This window comes from Chiloscyllium punctatum, chromosome 32 (genome assembly GCF_047496795.1).
Source record: "Chiloscyllium punctatum isolate Juve2018m chromosome 32, sChiPun1.3, whole genome shotgun sequence".
Lineage (NCBI taxonomy): Eukaryota > Metazoa > Chordata > Chondrichthyes > Orectolobiformes > Hemiscylliidae > Chiloscyllium > Chiloscyllium punctatum.
In genome coordinates this window covers 53,848,039-53,870,461 of record NC_092770.1, presented here as the reverse complement: position 1 = coordinate 53,870,461, position 22,423 = coordinate 53,848,039, and the positions used below count along the sequence as shown (strand labels likewise).

General features: G+C 39.9%; 1 protein-coding gene across 13 annotated transcripts in view; it reads left to right on the top strand.

Annotated features, from left to right (window-relative positions):
* Nucleotides 1–22,423, top strand: part of LOC140458187 (calcium-dependent secretion activator 2-like) — a 746,655-nt gene that overhangs the window by 659,670 nt on the left and 64,562 nt on the right. For all 13 annotated transcript variants that reach the window (XM_072552408.1, XM_072552415.1, XM_072552410.1 and 10 more), the window contains 3 exons: nt 4,405–4,479; nt 6,944–7,027; nt 8,411–8,443. In XM_072552408.1, coding sequence (XP_072408509.1) covers nt 4,405–4,479; nt 6,944–7,027; nt 8,411–8,443 — 192 coding nt within the window. The remainder of the gene's footprint in view (nt 1–4,404; nt 4,480–6,943; nt 7,028–8,410; nt 8,444–22,423) is intronic.

Genomic DNA, 22,423 nt, shown 5'->3' with positions numbered 1-22,423 from the left:
AGTAACTCTGGTCTCAACATCAAGAGGGCCCAACAAGGATAAGGGAATTTCCAAAGCAATGGGCTCTGGAGGTAAAGTGGGGACATTGATAGTTATGTCAAGCCGCTCAACTAAATGGGGGAGACTAAACGTTCATTGGAGCCAAGACAATAGAGAACATAAAGAATGGGAGAACTCCTACAACATAGGCAGAACCTGAAAGTCACTCACTCTGACACAAAGCTGGAACCTCATGATGTTGCATTGAAATTCAACTGCGCAATTATTTCAAATATGGTGCAAAGTGGATGAAATATGTTACTGTGTTTTTGTTTGTTTGAGAGGTCCTGCGAAAAGCAATTGCACTATTGAGCCTCCGCTGACTTAGTAATGTCAGCATCAGTTGACACTTCATAGGCATTGTCCAAGAATGAAGAATAGTGGCCTCAAGCAATCAAGACTATTAGATCATGCACACTAACTGTCTCCTTGTTATGTCAGCTAAGCAAATGTAATGAGAACAAGGCAGTGAAAAGCTGAACCTGGTATTCCCATTTGACAAATGCTTTTCAGGATGATAACCCTGCCAGAGGCTCTGACTGTGGTGCAGGTACATGGTTTGGGGTTACAAAAGGCAATCTGTAGTTTAGTTGGGGGGAGGAGGGTGGAGTGCTGGCTGGCTGACTATCTTGATGATTTACTGACAGAATTCTACTCCCAAAGCACACAACAATTTTAATGTTCACCATGCACTTGGGTGCAGTAATATATCTCCATGATTCTTCTGGAAGCATGACAGTGACCTCCTTGGAAAGCTTCACGGTCATAAATGTAAAAGCTCAGGAGTTTGTTTAATAAAAATGTCATCTTTCTGACATGCCACAACATTGACCTGCCCAAGGAGGTAACACGGAGAACACTGTCACTAGGGTCATTTTCTCTTTGGTCTAAACTCCAAAGACAACAGAGAAAGGAACAGCAATTACAGCTCTGTCTTGCAAATGCTACAAGAATAGGGACTCCAGCGGTGGCTACACCACCTCCACAGGGAGAAGCAGCAGGTGAAGATCCACCAAAGAGATGGAGGAGAATGATGAGAATCTACAGGTGTCACTGTCATTTTCTTCATCTCTCTGAAACATGCTGAAGACGAGTGCTTGGACTGCATCAATGGGGCCTTGCGGTATAGCTCAGCAAAGATGCCCTGTATCATGGCAGCATGCTGTGTCCTTTCTAACCGAAACCAGCAAAGGGGATGACATCCTGGCTGCAGATAATTAAATATGGGAATGGACAGAAGTCTTCTGAGGATGAAGATGGAGACTGATGATGAGGGCATTGACCAAGGGGACCATGCAAGAAAGCATGACAGACCCTGAAGAAGGGCTCATGCCCGAAACGTCAATTCTCCTGCTCCTTGGATGCTGCCTGACCTGCTGCGCTTTTCCAGCAACACATTTTCAGACCCAGAGATAAACCAATTGAAACCAATTTCCAGGATGACTGAGCTGAGTTTGAACTTTATTTAATTATCTCAGATTCTGTTGGCAATTTGGCAAGTGGTCCTTGTATAGTGCAAGGGATATGTGGGCCTTTCTGTTTTTTCTAATCCTTGACTCTTTAATGTTACTGAGTAAATGTCTTGTTTCCATGCTATTTTACATTGGTAGCTTCAAGTGATTCCACTTCAGTGCATGTACAGTTAACATTCAATGACACGTTCGATATGATCACGATAAAAAGTCACTGAGATAGCCCCATATGACGTCAGTGCACTAAGATTAGGTTGCTCTTGCGGCATCTGTAAGGAAATCATATCTAAGCGTTGTATAATGATGTCTCTCATGACAGGCATCAGGTTGAGAAGAATCCTGAGGAATCTCCTTTGGACCCTTTCTTTATCACTCTTCAATGTTTCATAGTTGCATAGACTGCTATATTACCCTGAAAAGCTTGAGCATCCTCTAGGGGGTTGGTGACGATTTGCCACAGCAGATTCGTCGCAGATGATTAGCCACTGCCAATTCTCCACCAGCGTTTCTCCACTGGGGTCGTTTGACCTCTGGAGACTATTCACCACCAGAAGTATATATATGTACTGATTGTTTTCCCTCCCGCCTGTTCTTTCAGATTTCTCAGTCCCCTTTATTTATACAACAACATACTACATATTGATAAAAAAAGAGGTGAAATAAATATCATTTTATTGGTTTATATATAAAAATGAGTTACAAACTTTAACAGAAAAATGAATTATATTTTAAAAATCTTTATAATGGCAGTAAAATCTCACATTAATATTAAACAATGAAATTTTAATTCATTTGATAGTTATATTCCAAACAATCTCTTTCACCGTATTCAAAAACAATGTTTTTTATTCTATTGTCTGCGTCTCCTATCATTCCTTTCTCGTCAAATTATTTTCTTTGTTCTCATTGCCAAAACTTAATACTTGAATCACTCTTGGATAGTTTATCAAAAACATATAAAACCATCGTGGTAAAACTTCTTATTTCCTCGTTTACTAATAATTTTTGTTTCCATTTTGAAGACTTGAGGGTAAATGGAAAAAAAATACAAGCTTAAAAAAATGCTCTCCTGTAACGAAAATAAGTTGTTACTGAAACAACACAAACAATACCTTAACCAATATAATGACAACTTTATATAGTTTAGATATGCTTGTTCTCTAACATTTTAAACGTTGTTAAATAAAAAAAGTCTATTAACAAAAATAAATGGTTATTAAAACAAGTAAACGCTACCAAAAATATTCAAAATATATAACTTATTTGCGGTGGCGAATCATCTTCAGCGCCCAATGGGTGGTGGCTAAGCGTCCTCGGTGGTCAAAGGGCCATGGCTAATTGGCGGCGGCGAATCTGCTGTGGTGAATGGTCCCATCCCGTCCTCTAGGACAGTGTTGTACCACTTGAAAGGCAGTTTTTCTCAACAGACTATAATGCTGTGAAGGAGAGTGGACATGTGAACCACCCATTGTATATCTCCCAGCCTTGAATGGCTGAGCTCTCTGTTGAAAATGTACTGAATTTAACTTTGCAGAAATATGTGGAATCATCAGTGGTTCTCTACTCTCTCAAGGTGCTTGAAAGTGTGGAATGAAGTCTGCCAACCAGGTTCTATCACAAACCCTGCACACTAGTCTTCATGTGGTCCATATTAAAGTGCTGCACTGGGACTGTCGTCCTCAATGTCGCATTTGAAGGATCTCTGATATCTGAGGTATCTGCAGTAGCAAGCATTTCTATCTTTCTAGCCACATGATTGCCCAAGAAACTCACTCAAGAGGTGAAGAGCAGAAGATAATGAGAGAAAATCAGTTCTGCGCCATGAGTGATGGACACAATGAGACACACTCACCAACATACTCGGACTACAAATGGGATAACTTCTCCCTTGTTTTAGGAATAGCCTTAATGTTAGTTCCGGTAGTGAGCCCGAATCCTGTGGAAAACTCTGTAGTTAAACTGAGATGAAGTAATCCATTACAGGAAAACACTGCAGAAAATAGAAATGAAAGGCTGGTTCTTTTATACTGCTGAAAACTGGCATTGTTTCAACTTGAATTAATTAGTTTCAGTCATATTTAAGGTTTCATACTCAATAGTCCTTGAATTGACAGGTTAGTCCTTGTAATTAAAACTCCCTACAAATGACAGTCGAACCTATGGAGACAATATTGTCTGTTATTAATGAAAGATGGGAACACGTTTGATATTTTATTAATCGTAACAATTTAAAGTCTAGCAGTTCACAAAAAAAGCGGAATGGCATGGTTCTTGGAGAATGTTTTGTTCGGCTCTGTATCACCGGTTAATTTATTACTAACCTTCCTGCTTTGTTGACAGAAAAAAAATTTAATTTCATCTTAAGTTAACTTTATTGTCAGCAAGAATTCTTTGAACCCAAGTGAACTGCTGCTTGCTGTGCGAATGCAGAGCCCCTTGTGCAGCTAACAATCAGTGTCTCTCTTTTTTTCCACAGAGCAGCTTAAATGACTTAAGAGAGTTGTCAGACATAAAATGTTGCATTAATTGAATCTTCTCCTAGCCTTTCATTCATCCAACTGGGCGGGTCTTCAGAAAAAGCACATGGTTGTCCTAATTGCAAAGAAGCCGACAAAAAAGTATCCTTCACATTCCTGTGCCTGAATGAGGTCTGCAACTCAATTCACTCAGATAATAGATCTATTAGCTGCTTAACGCGACAGAGTACATGGGAAGCTTTCCAGCACTGAATGTAAAACAGCATTCGGTGGGGAGATTGGGCTCAAGGTTTTTCATTTGAAATCCCCCAATTATAGCTTTTAATTGTGCTTGAGGTAGAACAAGGCATTGTTTTCAAAATCACTTCTTCTTTTCTCTGTCCATTTGTAACTTTGTTCTCTTTTTCAAATTGCAGCAGCAGTATCACTCAAAGATCGATGATTTGATTGAAGGAACCTTCAAAGAAATGATTTCCCTTCTGGTTTCAAAGGTAAGAAATGATTTGCTGAGGAGATGCACTGCTTAATGGATGTGATGGTGCTACAAGGTTCTCCTTGCTCCCGACACTGCTTCAAGGCAAGGTGATGTCAAGTCACTTCATGAATTAAAACTGAACATATTGGAGTTCATTGTGGGCCTATGGCAGTCTTCAAAACACTTAAATCATCGCTTGATTGGTGCTTTAGAATAAACTGGGAGCATTTCTCTTTTTCATTTGTATATGTATATCACATGCCATGAATTATACAAATCTAGAGATTGTTTCTTCATTCACTGTAGATTCTAAAAAAAGAATGCAGTTTTTACTCGGCATCAATCATTGGCTGCAGAAAGGCAACATCAGTCTTGGGAACTTGCAATCATTCAGTTATGATAAGTCAAAGTGTGTGCTGATTCTTTTTTTGTGCGCCTGAGGCAGTCAGTAAAAATATCTGAAACAATGTGCTCAGTATCAAATGTCATGGTGCCTATTATGATCGTCTTCGTTTCTACTCCAAGTAGACATTTCTTACAGCAGTGCTGAGTCTCAATTCATGAGCAGCATAATAACCCACAAGCCTTTATCACCTAGGAATATCTTCCTCTCAGAATGCTGGCACTGGAAACTGCAGCAGTTACCATTCTTGTAATGTTTATAGCCCATTTGAATCAACTTTATTATAATTAAAGGGAAATTTGTTATACATCTGTCCAAAGATGGCTTATATTAACTGGGTTCAGCTTGACCATCTTAGGACCGATTACCTTCAGTTGAGAGATACAAGACTGCATCCAGTCAGTAATCTGTCCTGCGTTGATTACATTTTTCATTGGGTGTCCTGCAATCTGGAGAAAAAGTTTAATTTTGGTGTTTAGAATGTTAGAGGTCAAAACACTTCAACACCTCTTTGCTAATTTTATAAAACATGCCTGGGCTAGAACATGAAAAGACAAGTCGGCTGCTGAGGTGTTGCACGAATGAAATTCCCCACAAACCACACAAAACAAAAGTCAGTACACACTTTGTCTGCTTATAGTGCCTTAACACCAAAAAATGTGTTTAAAGTTTCACGGTGACCAAAGGAAAAAGATGGGTACCCAGCCATGGGAGTTGGTGTTTAGGTAGCTGGAGGTGAGTAGTGGATTTTAAAGTTGGCATTGGAAGAGATGCAAGTGATGGAAAGGTTGAGGAAGGGTATTCTACACAATTAGATCTGGATGCTTAAAACCAGGTCAATCAATGATATGGCCAAAGGATGCCAAGGATTAACAAAGGAACAGGTTGGTACAGCAGAGAGATTGAAGGTGTGGTGGGTGTTGTAACATGGGCAAAGGGGGAGTGAGGTAAGACAATTGATTTTCGAGAAGGACAAAAGTAATACCTTTGAATTGTTGATTTGGAGTGATTGACATTCAGGAATAGTGAGGAAAAGAATACAAGAAGCTGGGTTTTGGTGAATTGAAACTTACAGAGAGTGGAGGATGGGAGATCAGCTAAGAGAGAACTGGAGTAATCAGGCTGAATTTTCCAACAAGATGAGAGGACAAGCAGAGTGGCAAGAGTAGAGGTTGAGAGGGGAGCCTGAGAGCTTCCAGTCACCATGTCAGATTGCCAATTGTAAGGACATCAATGGCTTAGACACTTGTCAAGAGGCCATTTGAACCACTCAGGTGGCCAGATAAGGGCTACTTCTTGTTTACTGCCAGCATGATGCCTTTACCAAAAGGCCCACCAGAGTGTGAGAAGAAAGGTTTAAAAGAGGCATTTTTTTCTCTCACAAGGTGGTTTGTACGTGCAGTGAACTGCCAGAGGAATTGGTATGTGCAGTTTCAGTTACAACATTTAAAATATACTTGGAAAGGAACATGAATAGGAAAGGTTTAAAGGGACATGAGCCAAACATAAGCAAGTGGGATTAGTTTAGTTTGGAAACTTGGTCAGCATGGACAAGTTGGACCAAATGGCATGTTTCCATGCTGTATGACTCTGTAATCCCATATATGCAGTGCATGTGGTGAGGAAATGTGAGGGAGGAGATCTATCTCTCCTGAACAAGTAATATAACTTAATGCTAAGTTTTAAACAGTGTAAGATCATTTTCCACAGCTTATCCTTGTGTACAGGTCATTCTGCTATAACACGACAGTTGTGTCAAACTGCGATCTAGCTCTATAGGAAATCGCGCTGTGGAAGATGACTAACAGAAAATGGCTGTACCTGTTCAGTAGAAGGTTCATGTTATCCAAACAGTATCCACAATTCGTCAATCTCATTATAGCTAATTCACACTGATGAAACGCCCGTTAACACAGAATGGCCTGTATTATTTATAGGGTAACTGGTTAAAATAGTAGAGTTTTGTTGTAACGTGTTCATATCCTATGTGGTGGCATAGTCTCCTTCTGTGTTTCAAGAATCTGTGTTATAGCTCCTCACATGGTTACAACATTTTCTTCTCCCACTCTCCCCCAAGTTTGTGTTCGTACTGGAAGGTGTACTATCCAAGTTGTCAAGATATGATGAAGGAACATTCTTCTCCTCAATTCTATCATTCACTGTAAGTAATCTGAGGAATTTGTGCTTATCTTTTATGAATAAGGTACTGCAATACTGTATTTGAATTGAAACACGAGTGAAAGTCTTGAAATCAAGCATTTGCTTAATTCCTATGGATGGATAAATTGGTCGGGGGTGAGAGCCAAAAGCAGCCTTCCACTTTTGGCTGCAAGAGTCTGTTTGAAGACCACAGACTCATTTAAATTGAACCAGCAAGTTGCAAGCACCAAAAGGACCTTCCAACCTAAATCATCAGTTTCAAAACAGCCCAGTGCTACTGGGAGCAAGGTTGGGAAGAGGCAGTGCCCATGCTACTTCTGTGGGGCTCAAAGAAGGTTCTTCTGTCACCACAAAAATGATTATATGGCTCAAACACCAGTGAAACCGGTCAGAGAGGGCACCCTGCATGATCAAAGCTAATTCTATCTTAAACCTGCAGTCATAATCCAATTTTCAGATTGGAATAGGTCACAGCCTGAAACAAAACAATTGTCTCAGCTGCCCAGCAGTAGTCTCATGTAAAATTCACAGTTGTCCAGTTAATGGGTGTTTAGTCTAAGGCCAGTACTCCATTTCAGCAAATTAAAATTGGCTCCAAGATTTAAGCCTGCAATAGTGAGGCAACTTGCTCCCATGAGTGCATGTCAGAAAATCACACGGATTATAGAATTTATTTCAAGGTTCACCCATTCACAGTCACAGGTCTTCATCATTTTAATACTCCCCTGATCCTGATAGTATGTGACCATTTTGAGAATAATTAATTCCGGTATATTGAGGGCCTATGCCAGCAACTTTATTTGGTCCAAAACACAGTAAAGTGCTTTTAGCTTCTTGAGTCCTGAAATTGATATCCAGGAATGCACATCCACAGTTGTTCAGAAGATAGGACAAATGGTTTCTATCGTCTGTTATCCTCTAATAATCTTTCCCTTCCTCAAGTATTGTGCCATACCTCAGACTCTTTCCACATTTATCCAACATCACACCACAGCTTGTCTCTGTCTTGTCTCGCTCAGAATGGAGTAGGCCTGGCCATTATCGTTCTACTTGACTTCTTCTGAATGAAGCATCACAGGAGGATAAGGTCATGCCTGAAGCAGCCAGTGCATTCCAATGATGTGTTGTAGTAGTGCACTCTTGGCTGGCTGTAAACAAATCAGGGCAAAATATGTTGTTAAATGTAAATGCCAGTGTGCTGATTCTGCAAATCTAGCCAAGCAGTTTAGCAATCACCTGTGAATATGGAACAAATATCAGCTTGTAGCTGGTGAGCAGGAAGATTGGAGACTCCAGCCATAGCACTGTGGTGGGGAAAGAGTTCAAGAGTTGTCTGGCTTTCACTGTAGCCTCATATCTAATTGTTTTTTCTCTTTCCCTGAAGGTGAAAGCTGCTGCAAAGTACGTTGATGTACCCGTAAGTATTGCTACTTTTTCATTTCATTTTTTGAGTATTGATTCAGAAAATCAGTGAGTTATTGATGTTGACACTACAACCTTGAACTAGGAATGTGTTGCATTTCCTGGTGCAAGCCTAAATCGCCTAGAGGTGCACAGAAAAATTTCCAGAAAATGCCACATTTTTCAATTTATTGCTTTATTTCTCTTAACCTCACAGCATTTTTAGTCCTACTCTCTGGCTATACTAAAAGTGGAGCTGATATTATCTGGATTCCACAGTGTCTAATACAGGAAAGTGTGGACATTTTCTCTGTTGTGCTAAAACAACAATCTGGATCAATGGTAGTCAATCATATCAATTGATTAATGAATTATTTGTTTCATGGGTGGGTAGATGATTGAAGAGGTGGGATACAGAGGGGAGAATAGTGAATTTTCTTAACACTCCTTATTGTTTTAATTCTTAAATACCTGAAGGACACTGATGGCACTTATTATTATTCTGAGCTTGAAGCTTTCCAATATGTCAGTGATAAAAGCAAAGAGTAACTCTTCTTTGGACTGAAAGGGGTTGCAGAAGTGATTATGCTGTTGAAAGCAAGGAGGAGGAGCAAGTGAAATAGATGACACAATTGCACCCAGAGCAAAAGGCAAAGAGTATGCTAATGGTAGTAGAGAAGAGATAAAAATGAAATGTAGATGTTATTAGTAGGTGTTAACAGCATTAAAAGGGTCAACTTTATTGGGTGTGAACTCCTGCAAACAAGACACTCAGGAAAGAAGGAGTAATCAAAATGGAGGACATAAATTATGGTCTGAAGTTTTTGAACTCAATGCTGAGTCCCAAAGGCAAATTATTGCACATAGAAAAGGAGCATGAGTTTGTGTTGGACTTGGCTGATCACGCCAAGAGGCCAAGGATAGAAATGTGAGCACGAAAGCAGCAAGCACCCAGAAGACTGGGGTCTGTACTTGCAATATATAGAAAAGGTGATCCACAACATTCACTCAGTCTGAGTTTGGTTTTGCTAATGTAGAGGAGATGGCATTGTGAACAGCAAATTAATTAGATTAGCTTGAAATCACTGCTTCACCTGGAAGGTATATCTAGGGCCTTGGAGGAAGGAGGTAAAGAGGCAAGTACTTTACTTTCTGCAATTATTTAGGAAAGTGAGAAGCTTTGAATGAAGATGTGCTGGGAGTAACAGAGGAGTGGACAAAGTTGTCCTGGATGATAAGAGCAAAAGGAGCAGAATTTGGTCATTTGGCCCATCAAATGTGCTCCACCATTTGTGGCTGGTGTGTTTCTAAAACCCATTCTCCTGTCTTCTCCCTGTAACCCTTGATCCCTTCACTAATCAAAAAATCAATCTATCTGATCCTTAAACACAGTCAATGACTTGGTCTTCACAACCTTCTGCGGCAATGAGTTCCACAGGTGGAGAGAATGATAACTGCAGAATGCAATTTTGTGATGATATCAAACTCGAGGTGGCAAAAATAACTGAGGATGATGCTTTGAATAAAGAGGGTGATGAGGTGGAAAGAGAGGGCAAGGGGAACCCTGTCCTGTTCTCAAAGGGACGAAAGGGGCAGAACTATGGGAAATGGGTCAGACATGGTTGAGGGTCAGGCACGGTGTGGAGAATCCTCAGTTGAGGCAAAATCGAGACTTTTCAGAATCACTTGCATAGAAGGTGGTATCATTGAAATAAATACAAGTGAAAGTGAGAAACTAGGAGAATGGAATAGAGTGGGGGGAGGAAGTGTTGTAACTGTGCATTTATAATGGATTGTGGAAGTCTATCCCCGGAAATGGAAACAGCAAAGTTAAGAAAGAGAAAGGGAGAGTCAGAGATTGATGAGGTGAAAATGAGAAAAGAATGAAAGTTGGATGTAAAATTGATTAACATTGGGAACGGAGTTCCAGGATGTTGACCCAGTGCCATTGAAGGAACTGCCAGAAATTTCAAAATCGGGATAGTGAGCGGCTTGGAGGAAAACTTGCAGCTGATGGTGTTCCCATGTATCGACTGCACTTGTTTTTGCAGGTGGAAGTAAAAGGAGCCTTTGTGAAGTTCTGCAGCACATCTTGTAGATGATGCATGCTGCTGCTACTGAGTGTCAGGGTGGAAGGAGTGGATGTTTAAGGATGTGATGCCAATCTAGTGGCTGCTTTATCCTGGATGCTGTCTTGAGTTGGAGCTACAGTCATCCAGGCAAGTGACAAGCACTCCTAACTTATACCTTCTAGATGTGCTTAGGGTTAGGGTTTACTCACTGCAGGATTTTGAGCCTCTGACCTGCTCATGTAGTCATAGTATTTATATGGTAAGACTACTACAGTTGCTGGTCAAAGTTAACCCATCGGATGTTGGTAGTAGGGGGCTCAGTGATGGTAATGACATTGAATATCAAGGGTAATGATTAGATTGAATCTTTCTGGAGATGGTAATTGCCTGGCATTTTTTTAGCACAAGTATTAGTATGAGTTGGAGAGATCGCCAAATGAGACAGTCCTGGGAACAATAGTTTGCTGTTAAGAGTCTGGTTATGATAAGGGATAGGCAGGAAGAAGATGTTAGTTGATGTTTTAAACTGTATTCTTTATCTTATTCCATACTTAAAAGAAACTTTTTAAAAATTTAATTTGGTAAGTGATGGCAGGAAAATTAAATTTTTATCGATCCAGTTGGAAACACAAACAAGCTAGTTTTACTTTAAATGTAAAAAATGCATAAAGAAAAGAGCACTTTATGATGCTTCAGTACAGGTTACAGTTTTACTGTTCACTGAAGAGCAAAGTGACTGCTGTATACCAGAAGACAATTCAAGTTGTAAGCTCTATGTGTTCATTTATTCATTAGACTGCAGCTTGTTAATTGTATAAAGCCACTCATGTTAGCCAAAGTGTTCTTTATGTAGTCTGTTATTATTGAGTTATAAAGGAAAGAATGGATTATATTACAATCGTGTTTAGCTCTGGTTTCAGATGACATCACATTACAAGACAAAACTTGAGTAGTTTCTACCAATGGTTTCAACTTTGAGATGCCTTGGTGTCATTGTTGTAGTAGTAATTTCCATTACAGGTACAAATGTTAGACTTTTATTTTCTCAGAGTCAACCACAACTCTCAAGTATAAATCTGCTGTAAGGCAACGAGTGTGGAACTAACCAAAGTATTCCCATTGGGGTCTGAACTATTCCCTGTGCTTCTCGGTGACCTCAGGGTGAAAAGGGACTTTGTCTGGCAAGATGGCTTAACTCATTGCATTAGTTGTTTACTGTTCTTATCTCTATAACTCCCAACATACTGTCCTCAGGCAGAATGTGGGCTTACATTACGAGTGAACGGTGATAGTGTAGACTGCCTTTTTCCTGTCTGGAACCCTAGAATTTCAAATGCTTTGAAATGGGGTTATTGCTAAGACGGAGGGAGGTTGAAAGATCATCATAATATGGCTACCAATCTTGCCATCATTGAACTCTGTGCAACTTCCCAGCATCTCATTTTGCTCGCCCTATTTATCATTGTAGTTGGATGACTAATCAATGCCCACACTTTTATGGGTGCTGTAAGTTTTCCCTGACTTCGCTGGGTCTTTGAATTTCCAGAAGAGTCAGAGCCTGTCCACCTGGTGCAGCAAGATTATGTGTCATCAGACTTTGTGTCAGATAATGAATGTTTTCCACCTAAATTAATAATATTTTGTGCTGTATGTCTTGAATGTTTATGCAATTTTCACCCCATTGCTGCAGTCTTACCACATTTAACTGTTGTTTCTTCTTCAGTTTGTGTTTCGGATCTTTCAGGAAGAATTTTAATCCTCTATTCACCTCTTACTTTTGGCCACTGAAGTGGCACAATTGATATCACTTCTTCAATTGGCTGGTCTCTGTAGATTTCCTTGTTGAGGGATTGAGAGCAGTAAATTTTCAGTCTGAGTTTAGAACAAGAGGCAAAATAACAATCAAAATAGAGGAAACTTCTCAATCTCTTTAGGTTAATGTTCAATTCCCACAATGGACTGACCTGACCTAATAACAAAGTCAACATAAAGTTAAACTTAAAAAACATAGAAAGAACTGCAAGTGCTGAAAATCAGAAACAGAAATTGCAGGACAGACTCAGCAGGTCTGGCAGCATCTGTTATGAAGGGTCACAGAAATCGAAATGTCAACTCTGATTTCTCTTCATGGATGCTGTGGACCTGCTGAGATTATCCAGCAAGTTCTGTTTTTGTTTATGAAGTTAACTTGTAACTTGTTGGACATACAAAATGCAAGCATAAAACTCTGGAAACACTAAATTTGGCCATGACGTATCTCTGGAGATAGAAACAAGTGTTAACATTTCTGGTCAATGACCTTGTGTTTAAGCTAGTGATCTAGCAAGTAACTCAGGCAGCAATGTCCAGGAAGCATCTTTCCAGACTGGAAACTGTTCATCAAAGAGTCTGAGTTGTTCACTTCACTAATGTTTACTTACAATTGACCTAAAGTACATTACAGCCATCCCCTGCACTGTTTGCTGAGCCCACCAACCTCTGATCCCCTCCCCCTTACTCTGTTCAACAGCCCTCAAAGCCAAGTCTTGAGAAAAGTCAACATGGGATTCTTGTTAGTTTTCAAGCTGCCTTGCAAAACCATTATCATCTGGTAACCTACTGCCCCTAGTGTACGGAAACTGACAAAAGAAGGAATGAATGAGTCTGGATTTTCAGAGTGATCCATGTTCAATCAATTACTTTGAACTAAAATTGTTGTTGTTCGTCACCATTTTAAGGTGCCAAGATCCTATAAGCAGTATGAAAATGAAAGTCCAGTTCATCTGTTTATAGTCATGACGATGATTTGAAGAAGTAATGTAAGCCTGAAAAATTCTCCACAGTTGGAGTGCTATGTGAATGCTTTTGTGAAATGCCGTTAGTTTGGAGAAAGTAACAGAGCAGTCAGTGAAACCGCATATCATGTTTCTTTCTGTCTGAAACCATATCCTGGGGCAACCAAACAAAACTGCCATGGGTGCTGCAAGTTTTGCTCCAACAACATGCCATGTATCTAACTCCAGCATCTCTACTAAAAATGCCAGAGATGCTACCTGTCTGTCGCTGACAACAAAATCAAGAATCCTCCATGAACAAAGAACTGCAGATGCTGGAAATCAGAAACAAAATCAGAAATTACCGGAAAAACTCAGCAGGTCTGGCAGCATCTGTGGAGAGAAAGCGGGGTTAATGTTTCGGGTCCAGTGAATCTTCTTCAGAACTGAAGAAGGGTCACTGGTTCCGAAACATTAATCCTCTCTGAATGACTGCACGGATGTAACTGATGAACTTTTCTGCAATAGCAACCAAACCTTGCAGATTATGTTTAATAGTCATAGACAAATGTGTAAAGTGATCATTTTGAGATAGATAATTTATTTTTAATGGAGGTTCAATGTTGTTCAAATCCTTCAAGCAAATGCTGACCAGTGCAAATTGATATTTCTGCAAATACTTTTCCATAGCCTGTCTGCCCTTGCCACTTGTTTTTCTGCATCTCAGTTTTCACAATACTTCGTACCTAATTCTAAAGGATTAGTGCCTGTGCTGCTGTCTGCAGCTTGTGGAATGAAAGATGGTGCATGTTGTGCAAGTCTCTTCAGGCTCTTGAGGAAACCTTTAGAAATGCAAGAGCTGCGTATTTTACAATAGTTAACTATCTGACACTCCATCCAATAATACTCATTGACAATGCTTTCTGTTGTAAACCGTGATGTTGTCGTTTACCTTATGCTTGTACGTCAAATAGGAAGAACAGGCAGGACCAGGTTAATGAATATGATGGGACTGGCAGTCTGAAGTGTATTTGTTTTAATGCAAGGATTAAGACAGCTAAGGTAGATGATGGATAGTACATTGCACTATGTTGTTTTAGCCATTATAAAAACTTGGTTGACAGAAGATCAGAACTAGCAGCTTAATATTCAATTGACGCTTCCAGCAAGATAAAGAGGGATGTAAATGGGGCAGAAGGGTTGCATTATTGTTTAAGGAGAACATCACAGCAGCAGTAGGAGTGAACATCTTGGACAGCTCATCCAGTGAGGCCATATGGATCGAAGGCAGTAATAAGAAATGTGCAATCGCCTTTATGGAGTTGTACTTTATCTCCTCCTGGCTATTGGGAGGTCTAGAGGAACAGATATGTCAGCAGATCATGGAAGGATGTAAAAACAACAAAGTTGTTATCAGGTGATTTTAACTTTATCAATATTGGCTGGGACCCCCTTAGTGTCATGGGATTGGATGCAGCAGAATTTGTTAAAACACCCAGGAGAGTTCCTTGAAACTATATGGAGATTATCCATCTATGGACGGGACATATTAGACCTTGTATTGAGAAATAGGTATAGCCAGATTACCGGGTTTTCAGTGGGGGAGAATTTTGGGAACAGTGATCATAATTCTGTAAGTTTTAGGATAATTATAAGTAAGGAAAGCACTGGTCCTTGGTGAAAAGTGCTAAATAGGGGGAAGGCTAATTACAACAATATTAGGTAGGAACTGGAGAAACTAGATTGGGAGCAACTGTTTGAGGGTAAATCCACATTTGACTTGTGGAAATCATTTAAAGGCCAGTTGATCAGAGTTCAGGTCCAGCATGTTCCTGTGAGGATGAAAGATAAGGATGGCAAGATTTGGGAACCCTGGTTGATGAGATAGTGAAAGTTTGTTCAAATAGGAAATGGAAGCATGTGCAGAGTTTAGGAAACTGAAATCAAACAAAACCCTTGAGAAATTCATTGGGAGCAGAAAAATATTTAAACAAAGAATTAGGAGGGCTACAAGGGACAGTTAAATATTCTTGGCGAGTAGGATTAAGGAGAATTCCAAAGTATGTTATATCTGTATTTGGAGCAAGAGTACTATTTTCTATGCTTGTGTGACAGTGAATGAAGAAATAATACCTAATCTTGGGCAAGGTCCCTGGCTTTCCCTTCCAGTACCACTTCAGTGCTACAGAATATACAAGATTTTCTTGAAGTGGGGGAAATTGGGAAAGGGAAACAGGTTGGGAGGGTGGGAATTGGTAGCAGTGGGGAATCAAACAGGCAAACCCAAGTGTGAACTAAGGACCCTGTGTCATCTGGATATTTGAGGGAATACAGGGTGGGGATCAAACCCTTCAATGTGGTTGCAGCCTGTTGATGGAATAGCCTTCACCTCCTTGCAGCAGGGTAGTGGTGAAGGGGTGTGTGGGGAAGGCTGGAGACATCCTACGAAACTTGCTGGGCTGCAAGTGGAGCAGCCATGGCCACTGGTCAACCTATTCAACCATAACTGGTAGCTCTGGCCAAGGTGTATGTTTTGAGCCATTCACAAGCCTTCAGAATATACTGCTGTTTCAAGGCACACCCTTGTTCACCAACTCATTGGCTCTCCCACCTGAAGAGGCCCACCTGCCAATTAAATTGAAAATCTCCTCAAGCTCCCTTCAATCCACTCGGAATTCAGCTTAGGTACAGGATCCAGGCACTATATTTTAACCCTGTATTGCTCAAAACTGTTGTCGCAGTTAGATTGTTGATTTCTGAAGGGCAGGTTGTAAACACTTGTAGTATTTTGAATCTTCAGAGTTAAGAGCCTTATCATGTTTGCATTATTTTCTCCTGGATACTTGTCAGACAAATGGTTTGTGTTTCAGAATCTGGTGACCACCTTCATTAACTGCTGTTTCTTTAATCTGATCATCTAACTCCCAACTATCCTCGTTAAAGATCAGTAATTGATAGAATATTCATCAATTAAAGTTGGCCGTAAAGGCACTGTTATATGTTACATGCAATGCGTCCAAATGACACTTACATACAATTCAAGCAATCTCTTAACAATAAATCTTTGACGTGAATATTTTTGTTCCTGTTCTTCAAAACATTTCCTTTGTTTGTGTGTGAGCTACACGTATGAACAAGCACTAGAAACACAATAATTAACTTGCTACTGCATTTTTCTCACAGTTTTTCAAAAAGGAACTTGGATTTCATGCTTGATTAGCTCAGTTTCTTTTGGTCAAGGTTGTACTTGGACACAGCTGATCAGAACAGCAAAGCCAACTCTTTCCTTTTAAAAAGAAAAAGCAAATCTTCCTGTTGTTTCCTTGATGCATTTGTGCTCATCAGAATGATAATGGAACATCTTGACACCTTGTCAGCACTGAGCACTCCTGAGTCAGGTACAGCAGTGGCTGAATGCAAACTAAACCTTTCTAATTACACACAAAATGTGCACAATTTCCAAACTCAGCATGAAATTTTCCACTTGCCACACTCATCCCCTTTACAAGATTACTAATTTAGTGCCAATTTGTGTCAAGTTATAGGAATTTTGTACTGAGGACTTCACACCCTAGAATGAGATAAGCAGTTACCAAGGGCTATCTCATTCTCAGCTCCTGAAGCAACAGATAGGTAGGAAACCTTCATCACACCAGTTGGGCAAGTTTCAAACACAAGTCATATAATTATAGAATCACTGAAATTATAACACTGGAGGCAATGCAGACAATCATGCTTCCACCAGTACGAATTCTTCAAACGGAGTATCTGCCTCTGTTGTATTTCACTGCCTTGTCTCCATGTTCAATTGGATCTGTTTTTTTCAATTTCCAGTTCCATTTTAAATGACGTATTTGCATCAAGTAGCAGCTTGTCAAGTATTCCACAACTTAACCATCCGCTACGTGAATAAATAACTTCTAATTTTAATTAATATAGCTAGTAATTAAGGTTAGACGGTTTGGTCTTAGCTGCTAGTTGATTAATTGACATCCCAAAAGAAATCTTGAAATACGGTGGTGGTGTCCTTACCTCTGAACCAGAAAACATGAAGTTCAAGTCCCACCTACTCCAGAGGTATGTAAAAATATCACTGAACAGGTTGATTAGGAAAATATAAAAATTAAAATGTACAGAAAAATAAAGAAGGTGTAGCTGGGACTGGGTGACAGAACAATCGGACTGTTACAGTCAATAAACTTTCTGCACAAAAGTCCACACTTCTTATTTTCTGTTTGACCAGCCTCTACCAAATTGTATTCACAGCTTCCATCTTCATTCTACTTATTACCATTCTGACCCTGAGCCTTGTCTTAATGATAACAATTTCACTTCTTCACTGATTCAGAATTGAAGCCCCTTCTAGAGAGTAAAGCAGATATTCCAAAGGGATACTTCAGTGTAGTACTGAGGGAATGCTGCACTGTTAAAGATGGCATACAGTGGATGAGATGTCAAATTGAGGTCCCTCTTCCCACTTGAGTGCACATAAAAGATCTCATGACACCATTTTGCAAAACAGCAGAGTACTCTTCTTTAAAAAAAATCCCTAAAACAGACTCTAGTCACTTATTCGTTTTGCTGATGCATTTTTGTGTCTGAATTAGTTGCTGCTTTTCCCTACATGGAACAATAATTAAATAATCCATGAAAACTATTTCATAAGTTACGAACTTTTTCCCCTTTGAGTATTGCATGCAGTCTTGGTCTCCTTGGCTAAGATATATTTGCCATTGAAGGAGGGCAACAGAGGTTCAGTAGACTGATACTAGTGATGGCAGGACAGTACTATGAGGAGAGATTCATTCAACTGGACCTCAATTCACTAGAGTTTAGAAGACAGAGAGGGGATCTGATTGAAGCATATAAAATTCTAACAGGACTAGACAGACTAGATGCAGGGAGGCTGTTTTCCCTGGTTGTGGAATCTGAACGAGGGACACAGTCTTGGGATATGGGGTTAACAATTTTGGACTGAGATCATGAAAATATTTTCCACTCAAAAGCTAGTGATTCTCTACTGCAGAACGTTATGGAGGATAAGTGACAAAATGCATTCAAGAGAGAGAGTTTATTTTACATAGATGCATTTTTATATATTTAAAGGTATCAAGGGGTATGGACAGAAAGCAGCAATGTGGCACTAAGATAGAGGATCAGTTATGATCATGATGAATGACAGCAAAGGCTCAAAACACCAAGTGGTCTGCTCCAGCTCCTAGATTCTATGTTTCTGTAAGATGTTCTGATACAGTCAAAAGCATTCTATAACCGTAGGTTTCTTCTTTTATTTCTGTGTCTCTTTGCTGAATCTCTGAGAGTAAAAATATTTGGGATTATGTACACAGTCATTTATAATTTGGGAATTAAAATACCAATTAACCTTCTCTGCTCCAGTGAAAATTCTCTTTCTTTTTTCATAACTAGACCAGTCATTCTCTACATCACTCCTCATGATTGTTCCTTGTATCTTTTCAGGCTTTTGACAGTCTTTAAATTCTTTGCTCAGGAATGTATGTAACACACCAACAGTCACATGTCAGTATTGTTCAAAAATTCAATATCAGTTTGTTCTATTTTATGCTTTTCTTCTTTATATAAACTCCTGAATCCAATTTGTTCCCCCAATGCTTAAATTGCACCCTATCTTTTAAGGATCTTTTATAACAATTTTGTTCTGCTTCTCAGTTTCACTAAGGACCTTGACTTTCATTTTTGTTTATTTTCGCAGTTCTTTAACCCAAAATGTCCTAATTCACTTTTAATTCCTATACATTGAACCTGCCCCCTTTCCAAACGTGTGAACTTTGTACAGTCAATGGGCATCACGGTGGCTCAGTGGTTAGCACTGCTGCCTCACAGTGCCAGGGACTCAGGTTTGATTCCAGCCTCTGGCAACTGTCTGTGTGGAGTTTGCGTGTTCTCCCGTGTCTGCATGAGTTTCCTCCAGTTGATCTGGTTTCATCCCACAGTGCAAAAGATGGGCAGCTTAGGTGAATTGACCATGCTAAATTGCCCATCATGTTCATTAGTCAAGGGAAATGTAGAGTAATATAGGGGTAGGGGAATGGGTCTGCGTGGGATACTCTTCAGAGGGTTGACATGGACTTGTTGGGCTAATGGCATGTTTCCACACTGTAGAGATTCTATGATTCTATGAATTGCATTCACCTCCAATTGGCCAAAAGGCCTGAATTGACAGTACTGTATTAACAAACATGAATATAAATCTTCAGTGCCCATTTTCAAATCATTGATGTAAATGGACAACATAAATGCTGACAAATACCTATGAGAATTGCTACAACCTATATTTTACTAAAATGAGAAATATCAACTTACTGTCCCTTTATTTTAGGCACCTTGCTAGCTCTGTTGCCTTACAGGTAAAACCTATTTGATACCATGCATCTTAAATTTTGTTTTGAAAAGCTTCACTATGGTGCCTTACCAAACACGTATCAGTCAAATTGCTTTGCCTACATTACAATAGTGACTTCACTTCAAAAGCATTCAATTAGATGTGAAACTCCCTAAAATCTTTAAATTTACTCCTTTCTCATAACAGTCACAATACTAAAGGGCAGTCCCTAACTGAATTTCTCTGCATCCTGTCAATAAGCAAGAATTGCTACCCTACATGATTAGGTACTGAAAAACTGCATTCCAAATTGCGTGAACTAATTTTGCATCAGGATATCAGAGTCATTCTTCTGAGAAATATTGCTGATATTATTGCCCCAATCTATTTAAAACTGCACACTGTATCCAAATCAATTTTAAGTAGGGTCGTTGGTTGGAATCCAAGAAATAGAAAATGAACTGAAGAATGGAGCTTTGTCACAATGTGATTTTCTACTAAATGATGAATACTCCCGATTCCTCTATTCTGGCTGTACCCAAGCAGTCTCCTTTTTGAAATTTAATCATTCAAAATTGACATTTGTTTTTCATTCATCACATGTGGTCCACAGGTTCAAGTTCTAAATTGAGGCAAAGCAAATTTAGATGGAATTAAACAGGACTTGTAGGGATTGACTAGAGTAGTTTGTTTGCAGGCAAAGAGACCTCTGGCAAGTGGGAGGCCTTTGTAAATGAGATAGCTAGATTTCAAGATCTATATGTTCCTGTGAGGGTGAAGGACAAGGTTGACAGGAATAGGGAGTCCTGGATGACGCGATATTGAGGCTTTGACCAGAAAAAAAGATGGAGGCGTGGCTCAGGTACGAGCAGCTGGGATCAAGGGAATCCCTGGAGGTATACAGGGATTTACTGAAGAAGGAAATCAGGAGGGTGAAAAGGGGCATGAGATAGCCTTGGCTGAGAAGATCACAGTGAATCCAAAGAAGTACTTTAAGTATATTACAGGAAAAAGAATAACCAGAGAGAGAATAGGGCCCCTCAAGAACCAAAGTGGACAAATGCAGGAGATGAGCGAGGTTCTCAATGAATATTTCTCCACTGTGTTTACCATGGAAAAAGACTTGAAGACTTGGGAACTTGGGGAGGTTAGTGGTGATATATTGGGGACAGTCCTTATTACAATCGAGGAGGTGTTGGATGTGTTAGAATGTTTGAAGGTGGATAAACCTCCTGGTACTGACCAGATATAGACAAAAACACTACAAGAGGCCAGGGAAGAAATTGTGGGGGACTTGACTGATATTTTTGCATCATCATTAGCCACGGGTGAGGGCCTAGAAGACTGGAGGGTAGGAATGCTGTGCCATTATTCAAGAAGGGCTGCAAAGAAAAGCCTGGGCATTATAGACCAGTAAGCTTAACATCATGGTGGGTAAGTCACTTGAGAAGATTCTGAGAGATAAGATATACGTGCGTTTGGAAAGACAGGATTTGATTAGGAGTAGTCAGCATAGCTTTGTGAGTGGAAGATCATGCCTCACAAATTTGTTAGAGTTCTTTGATGAAGTGACCAGGAAGGTTGATGAGGGCAGGGCAGTTGATGTAGTCGATATGGATTTCAGTAAGGGCTTTCATAAGGTTCCACATGGCAGGCTGCTCTGGAAGGTTAGATCGTATGGAATCAAGGGTGAGCTGGCAAATTGGATACAAAATTGGCTTGATGTTAGGAAGCAGAGGGTAATAGTGGAAGGATGCGTGTTGACTAGTAGAGTGCCTCAGAAGTCGGTGTTGGACCTATTACGGTTTGTTATCTATATCAATGATTTGGATGAGAATGTACAAGGCATGATTAGTAAGTTTACTGATGACACTAAAATAAGGGGTATTGTGAACAGTGATGAAGATTGTCAGAAATTGCAGCAGGGCCTTAATCAGCTGGGGATGTGGGCCAAGAAATGGCAAATGGAGTTTAATATAGATAAGTGTGAGGTCTTGCATTTTGGAAAGTCAAATCAAGATAGGAGTTTCATAATGAATAGTAGGGCTTTAAGGAGTGTAGTGAAATAGAGGGATCTTGGAGTTCAGGTTCATAGTTCTCTGAAAGTAGAGTCACAGGTAAACAGCGCAGTGAAGAAGGCTTTTGGCACACTAGCCTTCATCAGTCAGGGCATTGAGTATAGAAGTTAGGGAGTTATGTTGCAGTTATACAGGACGTTGATGAGGCTGCACTTGGAGTACTGTGTTCTGTTTTGGTCATCTTGTTATAGGAAGGATGTTATTAAACTGGAAAAAGTGCAGAAGAAATTTACAAGGATATTGCCTTAACTCAATGGTCTGAGTTATAGAGAGAGGTTGGACAAGCTCGATTTTATTTTCTTAGAGTGTGGGAAACTGAGGGGCATCTTTATAGAGGTGTATAGTATCATGCAGGACATGGATAGGGTGAATGCACTCAGTCTTTTTCCCTGGGTTAGGGAATCGAGGACTAGAGGGCATCAATTTAAGGTTAGAGGAGAAAAAATAAAAGGGAATCTGAGGGGCAACTTTTTTTTCCAAGCTTATGGAATGAGCTGCCAGTGGAAATGGTTGAGGCGGGTACATTAAACAACATTTAAAAGGCATTTGGACAAATATTTGGATAGGAAAGGATTAGAAGAATATGGGCCAAGTGCATGGAGATGGGGTTAGTGTGGACAGACATTTTGGTCGGCATGGACCAGTTTGGGCCAAAGGGCCTGTCTCTGTGCTGTAGGACTCTATGACTCTACCACCCTCCCTTTAAGTTGTATCTAGATCTCCATATACAAC